Genomic DNA, 21,016 nt, shown 5'->3' with positions numbered 1-21,016 from the left:
CTCCCAATCAGTAACCTATGGTCACTATATATAAAATAAGTGATTGTGAAAATGAGCTACTACAAGTAGATCGAAGAAAACGAGGAGCTCCAATAGACGACATGCAGTGTAAATATTACACTTGCACGCAGTCGTTGTGTGTACATGAGGCTACACTTGCGTGCATTGAGGTTCCCCCAACTTGGATGCCATTCCTATGCCACTGAATTAACCCTTGTTCACTTCACCTCGTTAAATTAGAGGCAATCTTTTTTATCTGCCCGATTTGGCAAATGGTATAGCAAAATTTAGGGGTCAATCCCCCATAGATGCGAAGCTACGCCACTACATGAGTGATCGTATATACAACAACCTGCTTGGTGTACATTATTCTAGCTGCAAGTTGTAGCTCAATATGCGTTGATTACAAACACACTCATTTATCAGTCACGTTTACATCTTATAGTAACGTTTGTGTTTAGTTTGAAAATTTAAATAAAATATTATTGATACTTCATTTAATTAAAATCTTTCTAAAACTCAAAATAATAAATTTATCCCTACATAGACGTAGATACACTAGACACTAAACACTATACACTATACACTATACACTACACACTATACACTATACACTATACACTATACAAACTGTAGGTATAAAGTCAATCCATAACCATACCGTGCCGTCTGCTAGCAAAGGCCTTTCCAACTTCGTGTGCACGTGAGCATTTCCCGTTAAAGTCTAAACAGGAAGTCCATTCATAAACAAAAGAATTCTAAACAATAGTTTTTCTGCTTCTTTTCCAAAACATTACCGGCCTAGCCGACTGAGCTCTCCTCAACGGTCTCTTGCCGTCCGAACGTGCCGACTTTAGACGCGGCGTCGCAAGACAAAATCCGCCGCCAGTGCGGGGCGGAGCTGACAATGGCCTCTTTGTTGGTGTAACGCTTGCAGATGTAGAGTTGCTGTAGTGACGAGGAGTCGACGAACTTTGGATGCTTTGACCACTTGAAGGGCGGCTACTGCGTATAGAGTATCTCTGCTCGTGCATTGAGGGAGACTCGGAGTTGCAGCGGAAGAGGTCGCGATCGGATTCGTACAAACTGCGGACGTGGAGAGACGTCGTGCTGCTCATTGGGCTGTTCTCTCGTCGTAGGGCTACTGTGAGCCACGGCAGACGGTGGTCGAGAGTCATCTTGAGGAGTTGTCGAGCGAACTAGTAAATACTGTGGAAAGACACCATGCCAACATGCAAACTCGATTGAGGTGATCACGTGCGGTTTATATGACGAGAGAAGCGCCTGCGCGGTTACACAAAATAAATTGGAAATTAACAATTAATTTAATTTAATAATGGAAATTACCTAGTAGAGAGTGGACAATTTGTCTGCCATCCGTTAACAAAGTTACAGTGCATCCAAAGTGTAAAAGGCCACACCCTTCTAGTCCACTTCAATTCCAGCCTCGAGCCCACAAATGGTTGGAAGTCTTTCAAAAACAGATGACCCAGTCAAGCGTTTCTGATCATGAAAGTAACGGTATTTGTAATGATGTAGATTTCATATTGCGATATATATTTTAAATTTAATTAACATTACCCTCACGAAACTAATGTTTGTAAATACTGTAAATCAACAAAATTTCGTAAGCGGAAAACTTTCGTAAATGTCCAAATTCGCCATTTCGTAAGCGATAACGAACAGAGTCACTTTTCTGTGCAGAACATCAACACAAAATCAACAGAATCAAAACCAAAGCACCACGCGTAAGTACTGCTATAAGTATCAGCTACTCTGTTCGCGTTGACTTTGCGCTTTGAAACTCTGTAATAACTTCTGCGCAATAGGGCGGACAGTGACGATCTTGGTATCGTTCGAAACCGCAATTTCCCGGATTTTCTATAGTTAGGGTAACGAAGGCGTATGTATTACACAGGCGGTTTGATTTTGGCATATCAAAAGTCGTTAGGATTCTTGAGTCATTAAGAAGGTATGGTCTTACAACAAGAATGCGGCTAATAGAGGAAGTAGCCAATTAGCAAGGTCACTAAATGGTCCGCCGCCTTGACATCAACACAGTTGCTCTTGTTTCGCGAGTAGATGCTTGGTATTTCTGTCTCCTCTTCTCGTAATCTTTCGTCCTGATAGCCTGCGACTTTCTCTACTTTTACCTAACATCTTTGTATTGTAATATGACCTCTAGATAAAGTTAATGGAATATCACTTAACATCTGAGCGTGGTAAACAAATACAGCTGCATCATTAGCACTCCCGAGAGCAAAGTCAACGCGAACAGAGAGGTGCCTACTAGTAGGCATGTGTACACGTCCAAGCAGTATCTCACCAGGTGTCCACGTGAGAACATGTCAAAACCACAGCACCACACGTAAATATCTGCTGTTGCCTCGGCCTGTCTCACCAGCTATACGTGTCAGGTTGTCTCGCACGTGTGATGATTATTACACTACATGGTGTTAATTGACCCTAACTCCGCTGTGCAACATCACGCCCATCTCTCACCTTTGTACACTACATGTCACGCCTTTAATTATCTAGCGCGCGCGCAAGAAAGTACTCGCTTACGTATATCTGCAACTGCAGCCACATTTTAGAAGAAAAACATTTCATACATCTTTGAAAAGCATGTTGATTGCGCTTTCAAACGATAGAGTTTTTGTAACTGTTGACAACTTTCACTAGTTGATTTTGACTTGTTGATACTACTCTAATTACTTGACAGCAAAAATTCCCACTAAACATATCTATTCTAATTTCCTATGACACGTCACTGAAAACAGCATATGTACAGCATAAAATTAATAACATAGAACATATATACATATAAAAAAATTGAATCTCTACAGAAGATCAAGTAGATATATATATATATACAATAATAATACATATATACAAATATATATATATATACAAATATATATATACAAATATATAAACAAATATGTACAGTTACGAATGATAATTCCTAAAGCACTGTCTGTCAGCGGATGACACGCAGAGGGGTACGTTGCATTCTTGACACCGATAACGGGTCCTGGTGTTTTTTCTGCCTTCCGAATAGCAGACAATGCAACGTACTACCCGCTCTGCTATAACGGGGATGTGTGAGCTATGCCGAGGGTTTGGCTGTTCGTGTGCATGTTGTTGTTGCTGTTGTAAGAGTTGTTGTATTTGTTGTTGTTGTTGTTGTCGCTGTTGTAAGAGTTGTTGTATTTGTTGTTGTTGTTGTATTAGTTGTTGTGCTTGTATTTGTTGTTGTTGTGTTTGTATGTCTCGTTGATGTTGTTGATGCATTCGTTGTAGTTGTGTTTCTATGTCTTGCTGATGTTGTTGATGCATTTGTTGTTGTTGTGTTTGTACGTCTTGTCGAAGTTGCATTTGTTGTTGATGTTGTTTTTCGTGTTGTTGTGGATGAACCTGTACCAATCTTTTTCTTCTTGTACGATACTGTGGTACAGGTTCGTTAACATCGATTCCAGCCAACCCTCGCATAAGCTCACACCTGAAGACTCTCTGCGTATACTGCCCTTTCCTCTGGAGAAGTGGATCTTGAGGATGTTCTTGTTGAAGGGCAGTAAACATGATGTAGCTGTTGAACACGGCTAAGTCAATCATGTGCAGAAAGATCTTCTTCCAGTACTTGAGGCTCTTGTGCAGGACTTCATAGTACTTTATCATTTGGTCGGATTTGTCGACCCCGCCCATATGGATGTTATAGTCACCAATAGCCTCAGGTCTGGAAATGGTGATCCTGTGGTTCCCGTCATACTTTGCACGATCCTTGGTAAATCTGGTGCAAGGAGTATAACGGTGTCCAGAATGAAGGGTGCTCATTAGTGTGACTACGCTGCGATCCACCCATTGGATGGTACAGAGTGGACCGTCGCGTTCGTAACGAAATGAACCTAAACAAAACTGAATTCTATTTGCTAATAGATGTGTGTGTGTGTGTGTGCGCGCGCGCACGCGCATGCACGTGTGTCACTGTGTGTGTGTACACGCATGTGTGGTTACCTCTTGGAAATCTTCCAAACTCTCGCGTGTTCTTCAGTTCGTTAGGAACACCCTTCCTGTTTATCTGGACTGTACCACAGGCCATTGTACCCCGACTGTAAAGCTCCTTGAACAGAGGTCCCGATGTATAGTATTGATCGGTGTATACGGTGTACCCCTGATCAAGGAGTGGATCCATCATACGCATGACTGTATGATGGATCACGCTTGTGTCATCCGCTGCCTGACGTGTCGTCTTCTGTCGCTTCCGAGCCGAGCCAGCCGATGGTGTTGTGGTTGCAGCTGACGTTGTTGCTGCAGTTGTTGTTGTTGCAGCTGATGTTGTTGCAGCTGTTGTCATTGCTGCTGTTAATGTAGTTGCTGCTACTCTTGCTGCTGTCGTCGCCGCATCTGATGATTGTCGCTCTTTGCCCGTGTATATCTCGAAGTTGTATGTGTAGCCAGAGATGGAATCGCATACACAATACAACTTCACCCCCCACTTGACGGGCTTGTTTTTTATGTATTGCCTAATAACACCAAAAACAAATTTAGTAATTTCCTAGTTTTTATGTTAGAAACCTCTACATACCTAAAGCCAAAACTGCCCTTGGCTTTGACCATTCGCTCGTCAAGTGCGACACGGGCATGGGGCTGACCATATTTGATGCAATTAAGACGCATGGCCTCAACGAGGCCTCTGACTTTTCTCAATGGGTCAGCCCCTCGGTCCTTGTCAGTGCGAGGATTCTCCAACTGCAGGACCGATAGTATAGCGACAAAACGATTGCAAGACATGAACCGTCTGGCCCACAATCCGTGAAATGGAAAGGTTGTGGACCAGTATTCAGAGAGCTCAGGAACCTAATAAATACATATATAATTAAAAAGAAACTACTAAGGAATTTTGTTATAGTACATACCTTTACAATTCCCATGTATATTATGAGCCCTAAGAATGAGTTCATCTCCGCAAGCGTCACTGAACGAAAACTAACCTCCCCTTGGCGCCCTCCTGATTTTCCTCGGTAGCTCTTTTTGCAACTGCCTTCACCGTTGATGTTGCTGTTTCTAAAAAATATTATAACATAATGACAAACGCACACAAAAGACATCAAACACATACATTCTGATAGTCTCTAGCATTTCATCGGTGAAGAACAGTTTGAAGACTCCAAGGGCGTCGGTTGGATACGTTGGAGGAGGGTAGAATCCAGGTTGCCTCGATGGTACAAATGATGATAAATTTAATTGATAATTATCAATAGGTGGATAATGAGACAACTCCTGGAAGTTCAGTGGATCAGTGCAGCGATCTGTGTGTTCGGCTGGCTCAGGCTCGGAATCAGACAACTGCTGTTGTTGAGACTGCTGTTGTTGAGGCTGACGACGGGTGGCTTGCGGCCGAGGATTTGGCCGTTGACGTGGCTGACGAGAACGACGAGGACGTGATGTTGACGACAATGAAGAAGTAAGACAAGATGGGCTGGAAGGTGGTAGAACTGGAGGTGGTGTAGTAGAGAGAGATGGAGCAGGTGGCGAAGAATGCTGTTGAGGTGAACAAGAGCTAAGAAATGTATAAAAATATTATAAACTGTTTGCATGATAGCAATTTATTAGGTCTGCAACCAACACATCCGGGTAACTAACCATAGCAAACCTCGACATACGTGTGTTGCTATGCGCATAACTCAAAATCTTCACTACAGCAACAGCTAACTTGCAAACAACTTACTGAAACGGTCTAATAAACAGCGTATCGCGACGAAACAAAAGAACTACACACATAAATGTTTTACTTACAAAGTGTCGTCATCGCTGTCAACGTGAACGGGAAGATCTTCCTCGTAGAGCGTAACAGCTTCGTCCGGAGAGCTAAGAAATACATATAATATTAGAAAACTGTTTGCACATTGCGTTTCCATCAAACACATCCGGGAACGTAGTCACAGCAACAGCTACAAACTCCTTTACTTGTTGGGGCATAACTTAGATTCTTCCCAACGGCCAACGCCCAAGCTTTCAAAACACCTTCCAAAACGTTTACTGAACAGCGTATCGCGAAGAAACGAGAGGAGTTGACATCTAACCGTTAGACTTACAGCGTAGCGTCATCGCTATCTTCGCCAACGTGAAGATCTTCCTCGTCCTCCGTCGCATCGTCGTCCGGTGACGAGTCCGACGTGAAATATACGTCGGCCTCGTCAGAAACCTCGTCAGCCGTTGTTTCTGACAAAAATCGCCCGGCCAAATCCGAAGCACACACAGAAGCTGAGAAACCACTGCGGCGCCCAGACATTGTGGTCGGCTACTAATTCCTACTAAGCCGCATGCGCTGCTAAAATTTTACCCGTATGTATGGACACGCCCAAAGGGTGTGTCTAACGGCCAAAATATTCTGATTGGTTAACAAAGCTGAACAAGATGGCTATTCAATGATAAAGTTACGTGGCCGAAAATAGGCCATGGTATGACGTCAACACAACTTGAGAACGTAGTCGGTTGAATTCGAAAGAGAAGTTACTAGCCATTCGTTTGTATGGACAAAGTGACAAGAGTTCTTGACACGTGCTATGGTTGAAAAACCCTAGCTAGTTAATTAGAGCCTACAGCTAGGCAAAAAGAATCGCACTTTGAATCGCACTAGCAAACGGAAGTGCGTACTACTGTAGAAGTAGTGACGTTGAACGTCATCGCAATCGCAGACGCGATAGACCTCTTCTTGCCGTAATTGGAACACCAACTCCTTCAAGCAGAAGGCAAAAAGCAAATTCGGCTCGCTTTTATCACGAAATGTCGACGTTCAACGGTTGAATACGACGTTTGTTACGAGCTATTAGAGTCTAGGTGTGGCCTAGACGATGAAATTTTGCGCACAAAGTGAGTTGACTTAGTACAGCTACCCTAGTATTGTCGTGTGTCTAGAGGCCGACCTCTCTCTAGGCCGCAAATCAAAGACCTCGTGCGTACAAGCCGGTCGCGTGTAGAGGCTTTTGTTCAAGACGCTCAGCACATGTACGTACAGTACGTACTCGAGCTCACGTGAACGTGCGCAAAGTCGGCGTGTGCGTGTAGCGTTCAATGACACCGACACATGTACAATGATGACGAAGAAGGAGCTGACGCTTTTGAAACTGGCATTCCATGTCGTACCCTAACGTGTTCAAATGGTACAGTACAAGTACAAGCTAGTAGACTCGAGCCAGTCTCTCCCCGCCTTCGTCATTCCCCGGATTGTCAATCCTCGCCGTGGAGAGACTGGTTTCAGACCGCCCTCAGGAATTTTACGTCATGTATACAGTTTCATGGTCACATAATGACATGCAGATTATTTAGGTAGTTGGGAGAGACAGGCTCGAGTCCAAACACTTTCATTTACTAGTGGTGGCGCGGACGCGATCGTCATGTGTCTGATCGCCGTGAATCCGCTGCGAGCAGTTGTTAGTCGCGCGTGGAGCCGTGAATTCGCGATGAAATTCGCGATGCGCGCATCGGCTAGTACTCGATCGTCCGGATTCGACGTGACTTGCCGCGAAATCGCGACAAAACTTCGCCGTGAATTCTCTGCAAGACTTCGTCTACTAGACGTGATCATGAAGTCGTTGAGCATGCAGCTGGCTGGCTAGAAAGCATCGGTTCGAACAAACGGCTTTACTAGGTGTCCTTACTGCCGTTGACAGGCGCAGAATACAAACCACGACGTGTAGGGACGTGAGTTTGCGTGAAGAGCGCACTACAAGTCGTCGTTTGTGTACAGTATAGTCTTGGTAGACAGCAGATATGCATGAGATGTCTTCGTTGATTACATCCGTAATTGGAAAGGTATGCATTATGAAACTGTACTAACAAATCACGATATTATGATACAAGCAGCGACCACTAAACGGATCCCGAGATCCGTTTATGTAACCCTGTTTGTTAGAAGGTATGACCTCTTCAAAGTTAATTGCACCGGAAGAAGGCGGTCTGAAACCAGTCTCTCCACGGCGAGGATTGACAATCCGGGGAATGACGAAGGCTGGGAGAGACTGGCTCGAGTCTAACAAGCTAGCCCAGTGCGCCGGCCTGTCAGTCGTAGCCACACCCTTCCCCGACGACACAGACACGCACGCACGCACGCACGCACACGCACACACACACACACACACACACACACACACACACACACACACACACACACACACACACACAACTACATGCACATACGCTCGTAGCTCTCAAGTGAGTAGAACAGAGCTTCATTTATTAGTAGTAAGTTATAATTGCAACTAAATGGAACGTTTGCATGATTCAAACCTATACACAAACACTGTTATTTGCATATTTTGCAAGTAGAGAACACTGTAATTACGCGTAAGATCCACATGCTCGAGATGTGTGACTATACATGTATAGCAAGTATGATTTAGGAAATGTGTATTTTCGTTATGCTATAGAATCTTTGTTTAATTAATGGAATAGGTTGCGCTTTCGCACTCCTAAAAACTTGCCAAACTAGAAATTTTAGAAACTTTTCTCTGAAAAAATAAATATATGTAGGGATTGTATAAAAAGTAACAGAAACAAGATCTATAGATAATGTGAACCAAAGCCAGACATCATTAGTGAATCCTTCCAACTCCCACATTCCCTACATTTTACTATTAGTGGGTTGGAAGGATTCACTAATGATGTCTGGCTTTGGTTCATATTATCTATGGATCTTGTTTCTATTACTTCTTATACAATTTCTACATCTATTTCTTTTTCAAAGAAAAAGTTTTTAAAATTCTAGTACCATAGATAAGAAAGGTCCATAAACGAGTACATTTAGTATGCAAAACTCCTTTGTAATTGGTAGTAAATTCATAGAATTAATATATATTGCTACTGTACCTTCTGTTATATTCTAGACAAAATAGTTTGCGAGAAATTCTTGTGTTACTAAGAAATAACATTTCGATGTTGTAAGTCGTTCTCAGTGCATTATTTATGTTTAGATCAGGGCCGTAGGAGCCGGTGCGGCTGGTGCGGCCATGGCCGCACCACTTTTTGTAGCCTCGCCTAGCCAGACCCTTCTCTGCGCGAGCGAAAGAGAGAGAAGAGGAAAAACAAACACATATAAGGAGGCATTCAATTTGAAACCAGACTGACAGACATTAATTGGAGCATTGGTCTCTTGCTTTAACGCGCACTAAATTAAAAGCCACGCCCTTTAGCGTGCGTTAGGCCGTACCACTTTTTATTTGCTTCCTACGGGCCTGTAGATTTCTTTAGACCATCTTCAGTATGTCAAACTATAATCATCCTTACTATCATCCTTCTAGCATGTTTGCGAGCAAACATGTCAATTATCTCCTCTACATCCGTTGAGCAATTTTCTATAAAGAAATTCTAGACTACTCACCCTATCTTATTTGTCTCATAGTAGACCTCAAGTATTTAGTGAGACGGGTGTACGCACTGAAATTAACCCTTGGAGGTAATTTAGAGTCAAGCGGCCAGTGTGCACTAGAGTCGAAGACGACATATAATGAGATAAACCATAACGAGGCTACAGTTATAGTTGCAGACGATTTACAAGCATTCTGGGTAAGCCAGTGAGACGTTAGAAAATATTGATATCAAACTGTATGACATCTCATACTTTGTTGCGAATGCCTATAATAATGACGGGACTCACGTGACTGTCTTTTGAAAGCTCCGTCGTGTTTCCTCTCGAATTGTATGGTTAGCAGTACAATAGAAAGTTAATTAATTTACAATACTGTAAGTATCTGTTCTAGACTTTTATTTTGATCCATTAGTCATTGACAAGGAAAAGGTAATTTAGTAGCCAACAACAACGTTTTTTTATTTAATTAAAACTGTTAATTGAAAGTGTGTTTACAAAGCCGAGATATCGATAACTAGATCGCAGTTCTGCACGTGACTCACGTGACTCAAGCGACTAAATTTAGCAAAGATGTAAGCGCATGCGTACAATAACACGTTGGAATTTGGGAATCCCGATCTGCGAGTTGAGCTTTAGATTGTCAGCGCGTGGTATAGAGCATTTGTTAGTATGTTAGATTGAGTATTAATGTAATAGTTATGGTGATAAAATGTAAGTTTGTTGTGTGAGAGTGTCGTGTTGAGTGATTTCTCATTTGCGAGTGAAATTGTAAAGATTTGTTGTGATTGATGTGTTGATGTGATACTAGGATTTAGTGAGACACACCAGACATGGATAGGAGACTAGCGGTAGCAGTGAGGGACAGCAAGGCTGATGAGGTGGAAAGTCTTTTGAAGTCTGGCGCTTCGCCAGATGCGTGTGATGGTGTTTATGTATGTTATTGACTGAGGGACTCGTTTTATTGTTTGTTGCCAACAACTCACTCTATTGTAGGAGCGTCTTGTACTTGTGACAGCTTGTGATAAAGGCTTCGATTTCATTATAGAAAAGTTATTGCAGAAAGGAGCAAATGTTAACAAAACTGATGCTTTTGTAAGTGTTGAGAGTGAATGAATGGATGAGTCAATGAATGAATGAATGAATGAATGAATGAATGAATGAAGTTGTTGCTCGACAATCGAGCAAGAAGTTGTTGCTCGACATCACTGTGACCCACCCATGGTCAAAGACTAACTTATCAGGTAGCAGTGAAAGAGCTGGTTTTACTGCAACTGCTAAGGAGAAAGAGAAGAACACAAAATACCTGACAAAGGCGTCTAACCTTGGACACCTTTTCCGACCTATTGCTATCAAGGTCTACGAAAGATGGGGGAAGGAGCTGAAGAGACACTAAAGGAAGCTTTATTGCTGGCACCATCTGTCTCAAACGTTTCTTCCAGCCTCTATAAGAGGGATTGGTCCATCCGGTTAGCTGTCTGTCTCCAGAAAGAAAACGCAGAGATGATCCACAACAAGATCCTCAGCATTGTGGGCAAAACATCAATTGGCCAAGAAACTGTTAGCCTGCCAGCTGGACGGTTTTTTGGTTTTAGCTAAATCGTAGTAGGGGCTCTTGGCCCTGGTTAGTATATTTTAGACATTTATCTGTTGTGATGGCAATATCTCTCAAATAAACATGAATGAATGAATGAATGATATTTCAATGATGTAATGAGATTTGTGATAGGACGGATATTACATTAACTACAAATAATAAAACACAATTATTGTTATTGCAGGGTCGGACTGCTTTAATGTTGGCAGCATCTCGTGGTTACGATTCACTAATTGTTAAGTTATTATCAGCTAATGCTGATGGCAATCTGAAGAATAAGGTGAGTGTGTTGTATTTGTTGTTGCTGTATGTGTTGATGTGATGTATGAGATGTTATGTACTAATAATAAACGTACAGTAGGACACCGCTTATCCGATGGGCATGGGACTAAAAGGACGTCGGATAACTGAAAAGTCAGATAACTGAAAACGTGGGATAACTGACACATTTTGAAAAACAATTGCAGAATACTTAAAGAAGCTCAACATCTAATTGTACATGTAACAACTAATACAGTACAACTTCTTTGACTAGGGAGAACACTAATGGAATCTGTCAAGACTTAAAATAACCACTAATCTTAGTCTGGATCAATGCTTTTGCTCTTCTTGCTGTAGTTTTCATCAGCAGCCCATTCAGTAGGACCATTGTGCTTACTGAAACTTCAGGTTGTTCTTCCAGGTACTGAAGAACCGTTTCTAGACCTTCACATTTAATTTGACGACACGTGGATCACGGATACAGTAGACTTGTACCCAGTCCTCCTCCTCGTGCGCTCCATGTCTTTGGCACGTGCGTTTTGTTCCACGTGCTAAGAGAACACAAAGCACATGCCAAAACACGTAGCCTCGAACTTCCAGACCAGAGTGCGCGCGAAGCGCGAGAACTCTAGACCAAGTCGATACTAAAATGATTTCGGAAATAGCCTTCTAAGCCAATCAGCTCCTTATAGCCGGAATGTCGGTAGTAAATTCCGATTGGTTTAGCAGTAATTGGTTATGCTAAGTGCACTAGCACTGATTGCGCGCGTGTGAAACCCGCGTGGGCAGCTATGTGCACGCCAGAGCCGTGATGAAGACTCTGGTGCACGCACACATCTTACTTTTAGTTTCAGCTTCAGTTCTTTGATATTTTCAAGCTTGCGGTGACAGGACATGCACAGCAGCGTCGCTAGACCATCACCTTTGACAACTGGTCGAGCGGTAGTCTCGCCAGTCGAGTGGTTAGACTAGCTAGCGGTCTGCCAATGAATCGAAGAGTCGTGGTTTCATGCCGTCCACCAAGATATCACTGCAAACACGGCAGATGTCTCTTCTTTGTTCGTGAGATCTCATGACATTTACAAATGATATGTTGATCTAGGTAAAACGATCCTACGCTGTTAGACTACCATTTAGCATCGCTATTGATAAATACTTCCGAAGTCGTTTTAGTATCGACTTGGTCCAGACTAGAGTTCGCGCGCTCTCTGGTCTGGAAATTCGAGGCTACAAAACACGTAGAGCGCGTGAGGAGGAGGACTGGGTACGAGTCTACGGATACAGTACTGTACGCACATGAATCCTATATATCCTAGTGTGCGCACAGCCTCGCAGTTCAAACAAGCCATGCACTGTCGGATAATCCGTGCTGTCGGATAAGTGGTGTCCTACTGTATTAATATTGAATGTTATTATAATTTTATTTAATTCACACACACACACACACACACACACACACACACACACACACACACACACACACACACACACACACACACACACACACACACACACTGCCATGTGTACAGCTGCCAGTTTATCTGGTCACGCCGTCCTCATAAAAGAGGGGAGCTAGTAAGTTTGCTTTACCCTCGCATGTAGACAAACAGTAGAGAAACAGCAGTGACGTTTCAAGTCTCGAGGCCAACGAAACCTTCGATTGCAGTCATCACATACATGCTAGAAAGAGCTCCTGTACACAGTTATACGGTGCCCACAATGACAGTTGTGGCATATAAAACAAGGTCTGGACTTTAAGCAGCACACACATTGTCCACAGTGGAACAAGCAGCAAGCCAGCCATGTTAGTTCTCTGGTCTGGAAGTTGGAGGCTAGCAATTAATTTATTTTATAGAAATTAATTGTTTGCAAATTATTTAAATATTATTTATTTAATATTATTTATTTAAATATTATTTATTTAATATTATTTATTTAATATTATTTATTTAATATTATTTATTCAATACTAGTATACATGGCCCGTTCTTCGTACGGGCAAGATACTGTAGTGTAAAGATAGGTCTGTGGACACGTCACGTGTAATCTTTGTTGCGAGGTCCCGGATGTGCTGAATGAATTCGAATCTTGCTCTTCGCGCTTGTTTCGATCGAAATCGACACACTCCCCGTGTAGCGCTTGCTGCAGAAAACGTGTAGGTTGGATTCGGTGCAAATGCAATCAGAATTTGGAGAGAACGAAAGCGATAGAAGTGTAAGTTTCATCGGCAAGAGATATTCGATCGCTCGAAGCTTTGCGAAGGACGACGATGCATGCGGTCTACACAGGACTGGTGCGGGTGTGTGTTCGAATGAACTGGAATGTGTAGCGTTTGCGTCATCGAGAAATTTTACGCGGGGGTCGACCCCTCGAGAGGGGACCCGGTGCATAATTTTTTTAAATTTTTTTATGCAAACGTTTCCCTGTGCGTGCCGAGTGTGCGTACCGATTTCGGTTGCGAACGGACAAAAGACGTGGCCCCCAAACGCGAACACACGGACAGACAGACAATTTGAGCTTTATAGAGTAGATTATTTATTTAATATTATTTTTTAATATTATTTATTTAATATTATTTATTTAATATTATTTATTTAATATTATTTATTAATTATAAATTTATATAACTAATTGTATGCAAGTCATTTATTTATTATTTATGAATAATTTATTGATATAAATTAATTATATGCAAATTATTTATTTATTTATTTGTCATTTATTTATTAGTATTTATTATTATTTTTATTGCATCTACGCATGCTAAGGTACGTGACCCGTACACTGGCTACACATGTAGTAGGTACTGTACACTACACCTGTTCACGTACAGTTATATCTTTAGCATTGTATTGGTAATGAGAAACAGTTTAATTAATTTAAGAATGTAATAGATACGTCACTATCAGTCTACCACTCAGTGTGATTTGCAGAGGCTATTCCCCCAAACCATCGGTAATTTTATTTTAGAAATTTGCACAGACACTACATGCCACGCCCACATGCCAGACTCGTGTGTCGCGCCCATACCACTACACCTTCCAAAACTCCTGTCTATGACTCTGCTAGTTTATAGAAAATTCTATTTAGTTTGTTTGATCTGCAGTCAATACTCCAGCAGGTGACAAGAAACATATAAGTATAAACTGGTGTATTATACATCTAATTTTATTATCATGTATTTTGATGTGTTAATATTAGAAGATGTTAATTATACTTGGATATTTTGTGTATTTGACAGTTTGGAGAAACTGCACTGCAATTGGCTGAGAGACTCAATAGGAAATATGCTGTAGATGCAGTCAAGTCATTTACTGTAAGTGTGTGTGTGTGTGTGTGTGTGTGTGTGTGTGTGTGTGTGTGTGTGTGTGTGTGTGTGTGTGTGTGTGTGTGTGTGTGTGTGGTGCTGTAGCTCAATTGGTTAGAGAGTGCATTTGGAGAATGAAATTATCCGGGACTTTGCAGGATTGTAGGTTCAAGTGACTGTCATGGCGAGCTATGGCATAATTTCCTTAAGCAAAAAACTTACACACAATTGCTTCTCTCGACTCAGGAGTATAAATGAGTACCCAGTCTTTAACTAGGGTGGACATGACCGCTGGCTTGGCAGTGACATCATGCAGCAGAATGGTATGTGTGGGCATTGCTGTCCATTTCCAAAGCTGTGCCATGGTTTGTGCACCAGGCCAATCTCCAAGTGGATTGTAGCGCTGGCCCTAAGCCTTCGTGTCTCCAGAGGTTGAGAGCTATCTCCCAACTGACCTTAGTGAATGACGTGGAGGGCTTAGCATTTGTCCATCTGTGTGTGTGTGTGTGTGTGTGTGTGTGTGTGTGTGTGTGTGTGTGTGTGTGTGTGTGTGTGTGTGTGTGTGTGTGTTTATATGTTTACCTGTAGGTATATTTATTTTAATGTGTCGCTGTTTGTACAGGTGAGTTCCCCAACTGCATCTTCAGCATCAGTTGTACCTAACAGCAGTAAGTCATAATGTAAACAATGATTATAGAGTTTACAATATACTCCCTAGAGCTGGTCACGCATGCATTTTGCCGGTTAATTAATTTATATGAATGCAGCTCTTCTAAGCAAATTGTGTCAGCAGCATGGTTTGCATGTAGATTCTAAGTCATAGTACAGTACTATAGTGTTCCTCACTCATACAATTATTTAAATGTGATAGCCAATTATATGAGTCTGGCAACAGATATATATATATATATATATATATATATATATATATATATATATATATACATATGTATTTGATTGATGCATGCAAACACTTGTACACAAGCTGTATAAGTACGTGAATACATCTAATGTGTTGTATGTAGATAATCATTACAGTAAACGTTGAGATGATAGACTATAATAGAGATCTAAATACATTTATCGTACAAGAAGTCTGTATTCTTTTGTGTCTTCGATTCTAGTTTGAGTATTCAGTTCTACACTTTGTCTAGCCAGTGCATGGTGTAGCTGTAGTAACAACATTTCACTTGGCATTGATGATTGGCAACTATGACTCATAAAGTGGAATATAACGGTTTGTCATTGGTCATTGACCAACCACCTGGTATTCATGACCGACCGCATTTTTTCTTTGATCAGACATACGTACATTACATGACTGTTCAAGACATAATAACAGTTATTGCATGGATGGTATTGGTAGGGAATCAATGAGCAACTCAAAAGTCTAGACTACTAATGGAAGCAGGCAAGATCTAGAGTTGATGATCTCCAGATGTGTGAATGCAAAATGACGTTTTATGTGTCGCTAGCCCCCTCCATAGTGGGCAAGTGGGGTCTTTACCCCATCTGGGCGCCCACCAACCCAGCAGGTGAGCCCAGTGGGGTACATGTTTCTGTGTAGTCCACACGGTGATCAATGACTAGCCAATTTGATATAGATTGCAGGCATTACGGTGACCGCAAACATCGGGACAGCTCACCTAGTGGATGACCACCAGGAAAGCACTGAACGTCATCGTCAACGGACCGTTTGCCAGACCACAGAAACTCCCCAACGACTGAAGCGAGTCATAGTCTCATGGATAAAGCTAGAGAAACATGAGAAAGAAAGATAGACAACTTTCATAATTTACTGTCGTCACTGGGGTTTGAACCCCCAAACCATTTTATAGCAATATCATATTTATTACCCTAAGCACCATTTATTGCACGAGCTGCAGTTGAATGGATAAACAGTGGAAGGGCCATGTGTTGGTAACTAGTTGTTTGTTGAACAACAACTTGCTTTTGATTAGCTTCCTCATCTATTGATCAGTTCATGTTATTTACTTTACAGGCCTTGTTTTAACTAAAAATTAAATAGAATTTAGTTACAATGAATTGTAATCACCACGACAACCACCTGAAGTCATCATGATCAATAACAATCCAACAAACCAAATTTTATGTTTATATTTTGATAGGAAATATTACAGTAGTGAATATGATGCAACAAATAAAGAAATGAAATTAAATGTTGATGTCAATGATTACAAGAAAAGATTGTGAAATAAAATAAGAATGAATGCCCAACATTTTAAATGTAAGGTCAACCTCTTACTAGAGCATGATGTTCGACCAAAATTTTTGCTTTATACTCCACTCTCGACTCATGCCACTAATTTCGACCGAAAGTTTTGCTTTATACTCCACTCTCAACTCATGCCACTAATTTCAGAGTTAATTAGGTGTGTGTGTGTGTGTGTGTGTGTGTGTGTGTGTGTGTGTGTGTGTGTGTGTGCCATAGCTCAGTTGGTGAGAGAGTCATCTTATGGAGGGATTACTTCTGGGACCTTGCAGAGTTGCAGGTTTAAGTCACAGTGATTGCGACCACTGGCATAATTTTCTTGGGCAAGAAACACTCAAATTCAAAATTGCCTCTCTCGACTCAGGAGTATAAATGAGTACCTTGTCATTGACTGGGGTGGCAAAGGCCCCCGACTACGACAAAGTCCATGAGCCACTGGGGTCCTGGTAGGACTTTGGTTGCCCACACCACAGTTGGAGTCGCAGTCGGTGCTCCTGCGAGTACCTGGCTAAGCTCCAGGAGATTGCTGAGCACGGTCCATGGCTCTTGCGTAGTGCACAGGAACCCAGCCATCTGGCTGGGGCGTAACCGTAGGAACGGCAGCTCCTTATCTATTTGCTATTTTTGCCATTTGTGTGTGTGTGTGTGTGTGTGTGTGTGTGTGTGTGTGTGTGTGTGTGTGTGTGTGTGTGTGTGTCAATGTGTACTTTGTGTAGTCATGTTATTTAATATCTACGATAAGTTATTTATGGTAAAATGTTAATTTTGTATTTACTATATTATTATCACATTTGATAAGTTTTTAGTAAAACAGAAACCTAAGTAACAAAATAAAATTTAATTAATTATTTCATTTTGTTTCTGTATTTGCAGGTCGTACAAGCTCAACAACAACAGCATCAAATGTTCATCTTTCTACACCAGTGACACAAAGAATGAGGGTCAGCTGAGTACTTTTGTATTGTACAGTGATTATTGCGTGGGTGTGTCATTTTGTGAGATTTCCTACAGTGTAACTGTATACAATGTGTTATTTGCTGTATACATCAATAGTAAGAATTTCTGTTGTTTTACACAGACCACAACACCTACACGACAACCTCCAAGACAAGTGGCTGGAAAAGGAGATAAACAGTTAGTAGAGCAGCAGATACAACAAATAGAACAACTGAGAAATGAAGGTTTAGCAAAAGATAGAGGAATTGCTGAAGTAAAAAAACAAAATGCAGATCTACAGATGGCATTGAGAAATGAGAGACTGCAGAGAGAAAATGCAGTTAGTCGAGAGAGAAGAGAGAAAAAAGCGTTACAACAACGATTACATTATCAAGGTCAGCAAATTGTTGAACTGCGACAACCCTAACCCTAACTCTAACCATAACCCTAGGTTCAGAAAAAGATAGAGAAATTACTAAAATGAGAAATCAAAATGCAGACCTACAGACGGCACTGAGAGGTGAGAGACTGCAAAGAGAAAATGCACATCAGCAAATTGTTGAACTGAGACAATGCATTGGAGATCTACAACATGCATTGAGAGATGAGCAAGTACAAAGAGAACATGCAGTTGCTAGAGAGAAGAGAGACAAACAACAGCAGCAACAACGATTAGAACGAGAGAAGGACAATCTTCAGCAGTTACTAAATCAAGAGCAAAGAGAAAAGGCCAACGTTGTAGAGCTGCTGTCGGAATCTGATGCTGCAATTGAACGTTACAAGCAAGAAAATGAAGTTTTCAATATTCCTTCTCATGACATTCAATTGACTGGCACAGAACTAGGACGTGGAGCATATGGAGATGAGATACTGTATGCCATTTGATCACAAGGTTGTCTCTTTATTTATTCTAATCAACTTCATGTTGACCAATTGCTTGTTGTTAAGAAAACCCCAATATTTACATCTTACTTCACTACTAGATGTGACTGTAAGCTAATATTTTGTTTACTTGTTTGTACAATACATTTATTGAGTTGTAGTGTGTATGTTTGGTACTCCCTAGCTAACTGCATGAAGTGTATCTCACTTTTGCTAGCATTCAAAGAAGTTAGTGATACAATAACTTTAAACGATTTGGTTTCTTGGCTTGTACAACAATTTATTTGAAGAGGTTCTGAGAGCATTTGAAAGACCACTCTGCTTTGTGTGTGCCCCACACAATTTTTATTTTTATATGGGTAACTGAGCATGCATACTCATCTTTTTAGGCTGGCACTTATAGAAATGACATGACACAACTGGGTAAGGTCAGCTTGTGCTGGCTTAGCAATGAAGTTGGGACAGGTTGCACCACTAAGTAAACTGCAAATTAAATACCTGACACTTCAAATAGAACTTACCAACACTGACTTGGGTAGAATTCCTTATGAGTAGGAATTAATTTAAGAAACCGTATTGTGATTTAGTTGTTTGTATTGGATATTGGCGTGGCTGTCCTGTTGCTGTCAAACTGTTGTATGATCATTTGGCTGCTGTTCAACGCAACGTTCATCTTATTCAACAAGAAGCATCTGTAGCATGGAAGATACATCATCCAAACATTGCTGCTGTTTGTGGTGTCACTCTGGAGTTAGAAGAGAAAAAGGCATGGATTATCATGGAATTACATAGCGGCTTCATGTCTGGTGTGATTGATGCATGTCAAGGACATGTTGCACCTCTCACTTTACAGAAAAAGTTGACATGACCCATGATTCTTTGTGTGGACTGGATTACATTCACTCAATGGTAAGAACATTAAATGTTAATGAGAAGAGATTAATCTTAAGAAATGTGATTACAGCAATTACAGCAACGATGAGAGCCAAGCTGGGTGATCTAGGAGCTGCTCGTTTTCAAGATGCTTCACTTTCAGTTGGTCTACTCAGTCCACAATACACACCTCCTGAGAGATTTGAAGTTCCAACTTCACCAAAAAGCTACAAAACTGACTTGTACAGTATGGAAGTGACCAAATGTGAGCTCTTCACTGCTGTTCCTCCAGATCGTCAAAAAAGAAGAGATCAAGTCTTACTCATCCGTCAGTTAAATGTTCGTTCCATATGTAAGCACTTGATGAGAGATGATCCTACCACACGACCAACAGCAACAGAAGCCCGTCGTATTATTAGTCGTATCGCATGTATAAAGCATGTCCTCCCAAACGAATGGTAAAGGGCAAGATGGATGGAATAGCTGATGTCACTCTCGTTTAGTCCATTTGGTGAAGTTGACATGTCATTGAAACATGTGTTTGTTACTTGACACCATTTATATGTTGGTACAAGGTATTCACTTAGCAATAGCAATGTCTTTAGCTTTGAAGGATCACATTGTATTTTGTTATCTCATTGGTCAGACATTATAGAACTAGCGTGTTTTACTGTTTGAACTTTGACATTGTTATTCAGTATTTGTAGGTTTGATGTGTATCACCTAGTCACGTAACATTATAATGTTTTGATTATACGTACGCTTGGATATTATACTTACTACTTGCCACAGTAGTAGATATAGTCACTTTAGTAAAACTACCTCAGCATCAAGTGTGTTCATTGCACTTACGTATAGATTGACAACAATAGATAGACGGTGATGTTCAACACCAAACTTTAGCAGATGGAATTAATATTGTTATAAGTTATAAGAATTAATATTGTTATACATTGGCACTATTTCCTGTTGATGCAAGTCACAAGACGTTATTCCTTACTACAGTCCCGGATCTAATCTCTGTCATTTCCTACTATAGTAATCTCAGTCACTCGTTCTCTGCCAAATAGCTGCAGCCAGACCTAGATGCTACTCTAGCGTCATAGTCCTACTGGATAGCAAGTAGGTAGAGCAGGTCACGTCAGCATCCGTCGTAACGTTGCTGCTGTAGAACTTAAAAACGAATTGCACGTATTCTCGGTCACAGAGTATCATATCAGTATCATGCTAAAATTTGTAAGGCAAACCATGCAGTACATCCTTGCAAACAGCAAATTATATCATAGATTAACTAATGGACTTGAAAGACAGATAGACATATACAGACAGAGACACAGCCATTTCCAGCTTTGCCACTACTGATGGGGCTGCAGCATGTAGACATGAGGAATGTATACAGAAGAAGACTGGCTATGAGAAAGAGACATACCCAGTACATATAGGCTTCAGCCTGCTTCCCCATCAACTGATGTACTTCTATTTACAAATGGGACTACTTGAACTGACATATATCTATACATATACTAGAATTTTAAAAACTTTTTCTCTGAAAAAAGAAATGGA

The 21,016-nt window shown here is 41.1% G+C and overlaps 3 protein-coding genes across 5 annotated transcripts in view; 1 reads left to right on the top strand and 2 right to left on the bottom strand.

The window, feature by feature from the left end:
• The window catches only part of LOC134187088 (uncharacterized), a 7,440-nt gene extending 6,185 nt beyond the window's left edge, over window positions 1-1,255 (bottom strand). Inside the window, exons 1-2 of the mRNA XM_062655209.1 lie at window positions 798-1,255; window positions 662-724 (exon numbers count right to left, since the gene is read on the bottom strand). Coding sequence (XP_062511193.1) covers window positions 662-724; window positions 798-1,178 — 444 coding nt within the window. The 5' untranslated portion in view covers window positions 1,179-1,255. The remainder of the gene's footprint in view (window positions 1-661; window positions 725-797) is intronic.
• A 1,516-nt stretch (window positions 1,256-2,771) lies between these two features.
• Window positions 2,772-6,292, bottom strand: LOC134198191 (uncharacterized). The gene is made up of 7 exons (XM_062667538.1): window positions 6,096-6,292; window positions 5,797-5,868; window positions 5,120-5,560; window positions 4,917-5,064; window positions 4,586-4,857; window positions 4,015-4,523; window positions 2,772-3,905 (listed from the first exon to the last, which is right to left on the bottom strand). Exons 1-7 carry the CDS (start codon window positions 6,290-6,292, stop codon window positions 2,950-2,952), a joined length of 2,595 nt encoding a protein of 864 aa, XP_062523522.1. The 3' UTR covers window positions 2,772-2,949.
• Window positions 6,293-9,963: 3,671 nt separating this feature from the next.
• On the top strand, window positions 9,964-20,274 carry LOC134193267 (trichohyalin-like). Of its 3 annotated transcripts, none has more exons than XM_062662106.1 (10): window positions 9,964-10,017; window positions 10,176-10,299; window positions 10,361-10,459; window positions 11,146-11,241; window positions 14,464-14,538; window positions 15,152-15,197; window positions 17,636-17,703; window positions 17,841-18,093; window positions 18,150-19,489; window positions 19,545-20,274. In XM_062662106.1, the coding sequence occupies exons 2-9, from the start codon at window positions 10,198-10,200 to the stop codon at window positions 18,581-18,583; spliced, it is 1,173 nt and encodes a 390-aa protein (XP_062518090.1). In that variant the 5' UTR covers window positions 9,964-10,017; window positions 10,176-10,197; the 3' UTR covers window positions 18,584-19,489; window positions 19,545-20,274. The 3 variants fall into 3 exon arrangements, with proteins under 3 accessions (XP_062518090.1, XP_062518083.1, XP_062518076.1); XM_062662099.1 differs by having other exon boundaries at window positions 9,970-10,078; XM_062662092.1 differs by having other exon boundaries at window positions 9,970-10,299; window positions 18,150-18,590; window positions 19,168-19,489.
• The last annotated feature ends 742 nt before the right edge of the window (window positions 20,275-21,016 follow it).

This window comes from Corticium candelabrum, chromosome 1 (genome assembly GCF_963422355.1).
Source record: "Corticium candelabrum chromosome 1, ooCorCand1.1, whole genome shotgun sequence".
Taxonomy (NCBI): Eukaryota; Metazoa; Porifera; class Homoscleromorpha; order Homosclerophorida; family Plakinidae; genus Corticium; species Corticium candelabrum.
The sequence above is the reverse complement of the archived record's forward strand: the minus strand, read 5'-3'. Positions and strand labels throughout refer to the sequence as shown.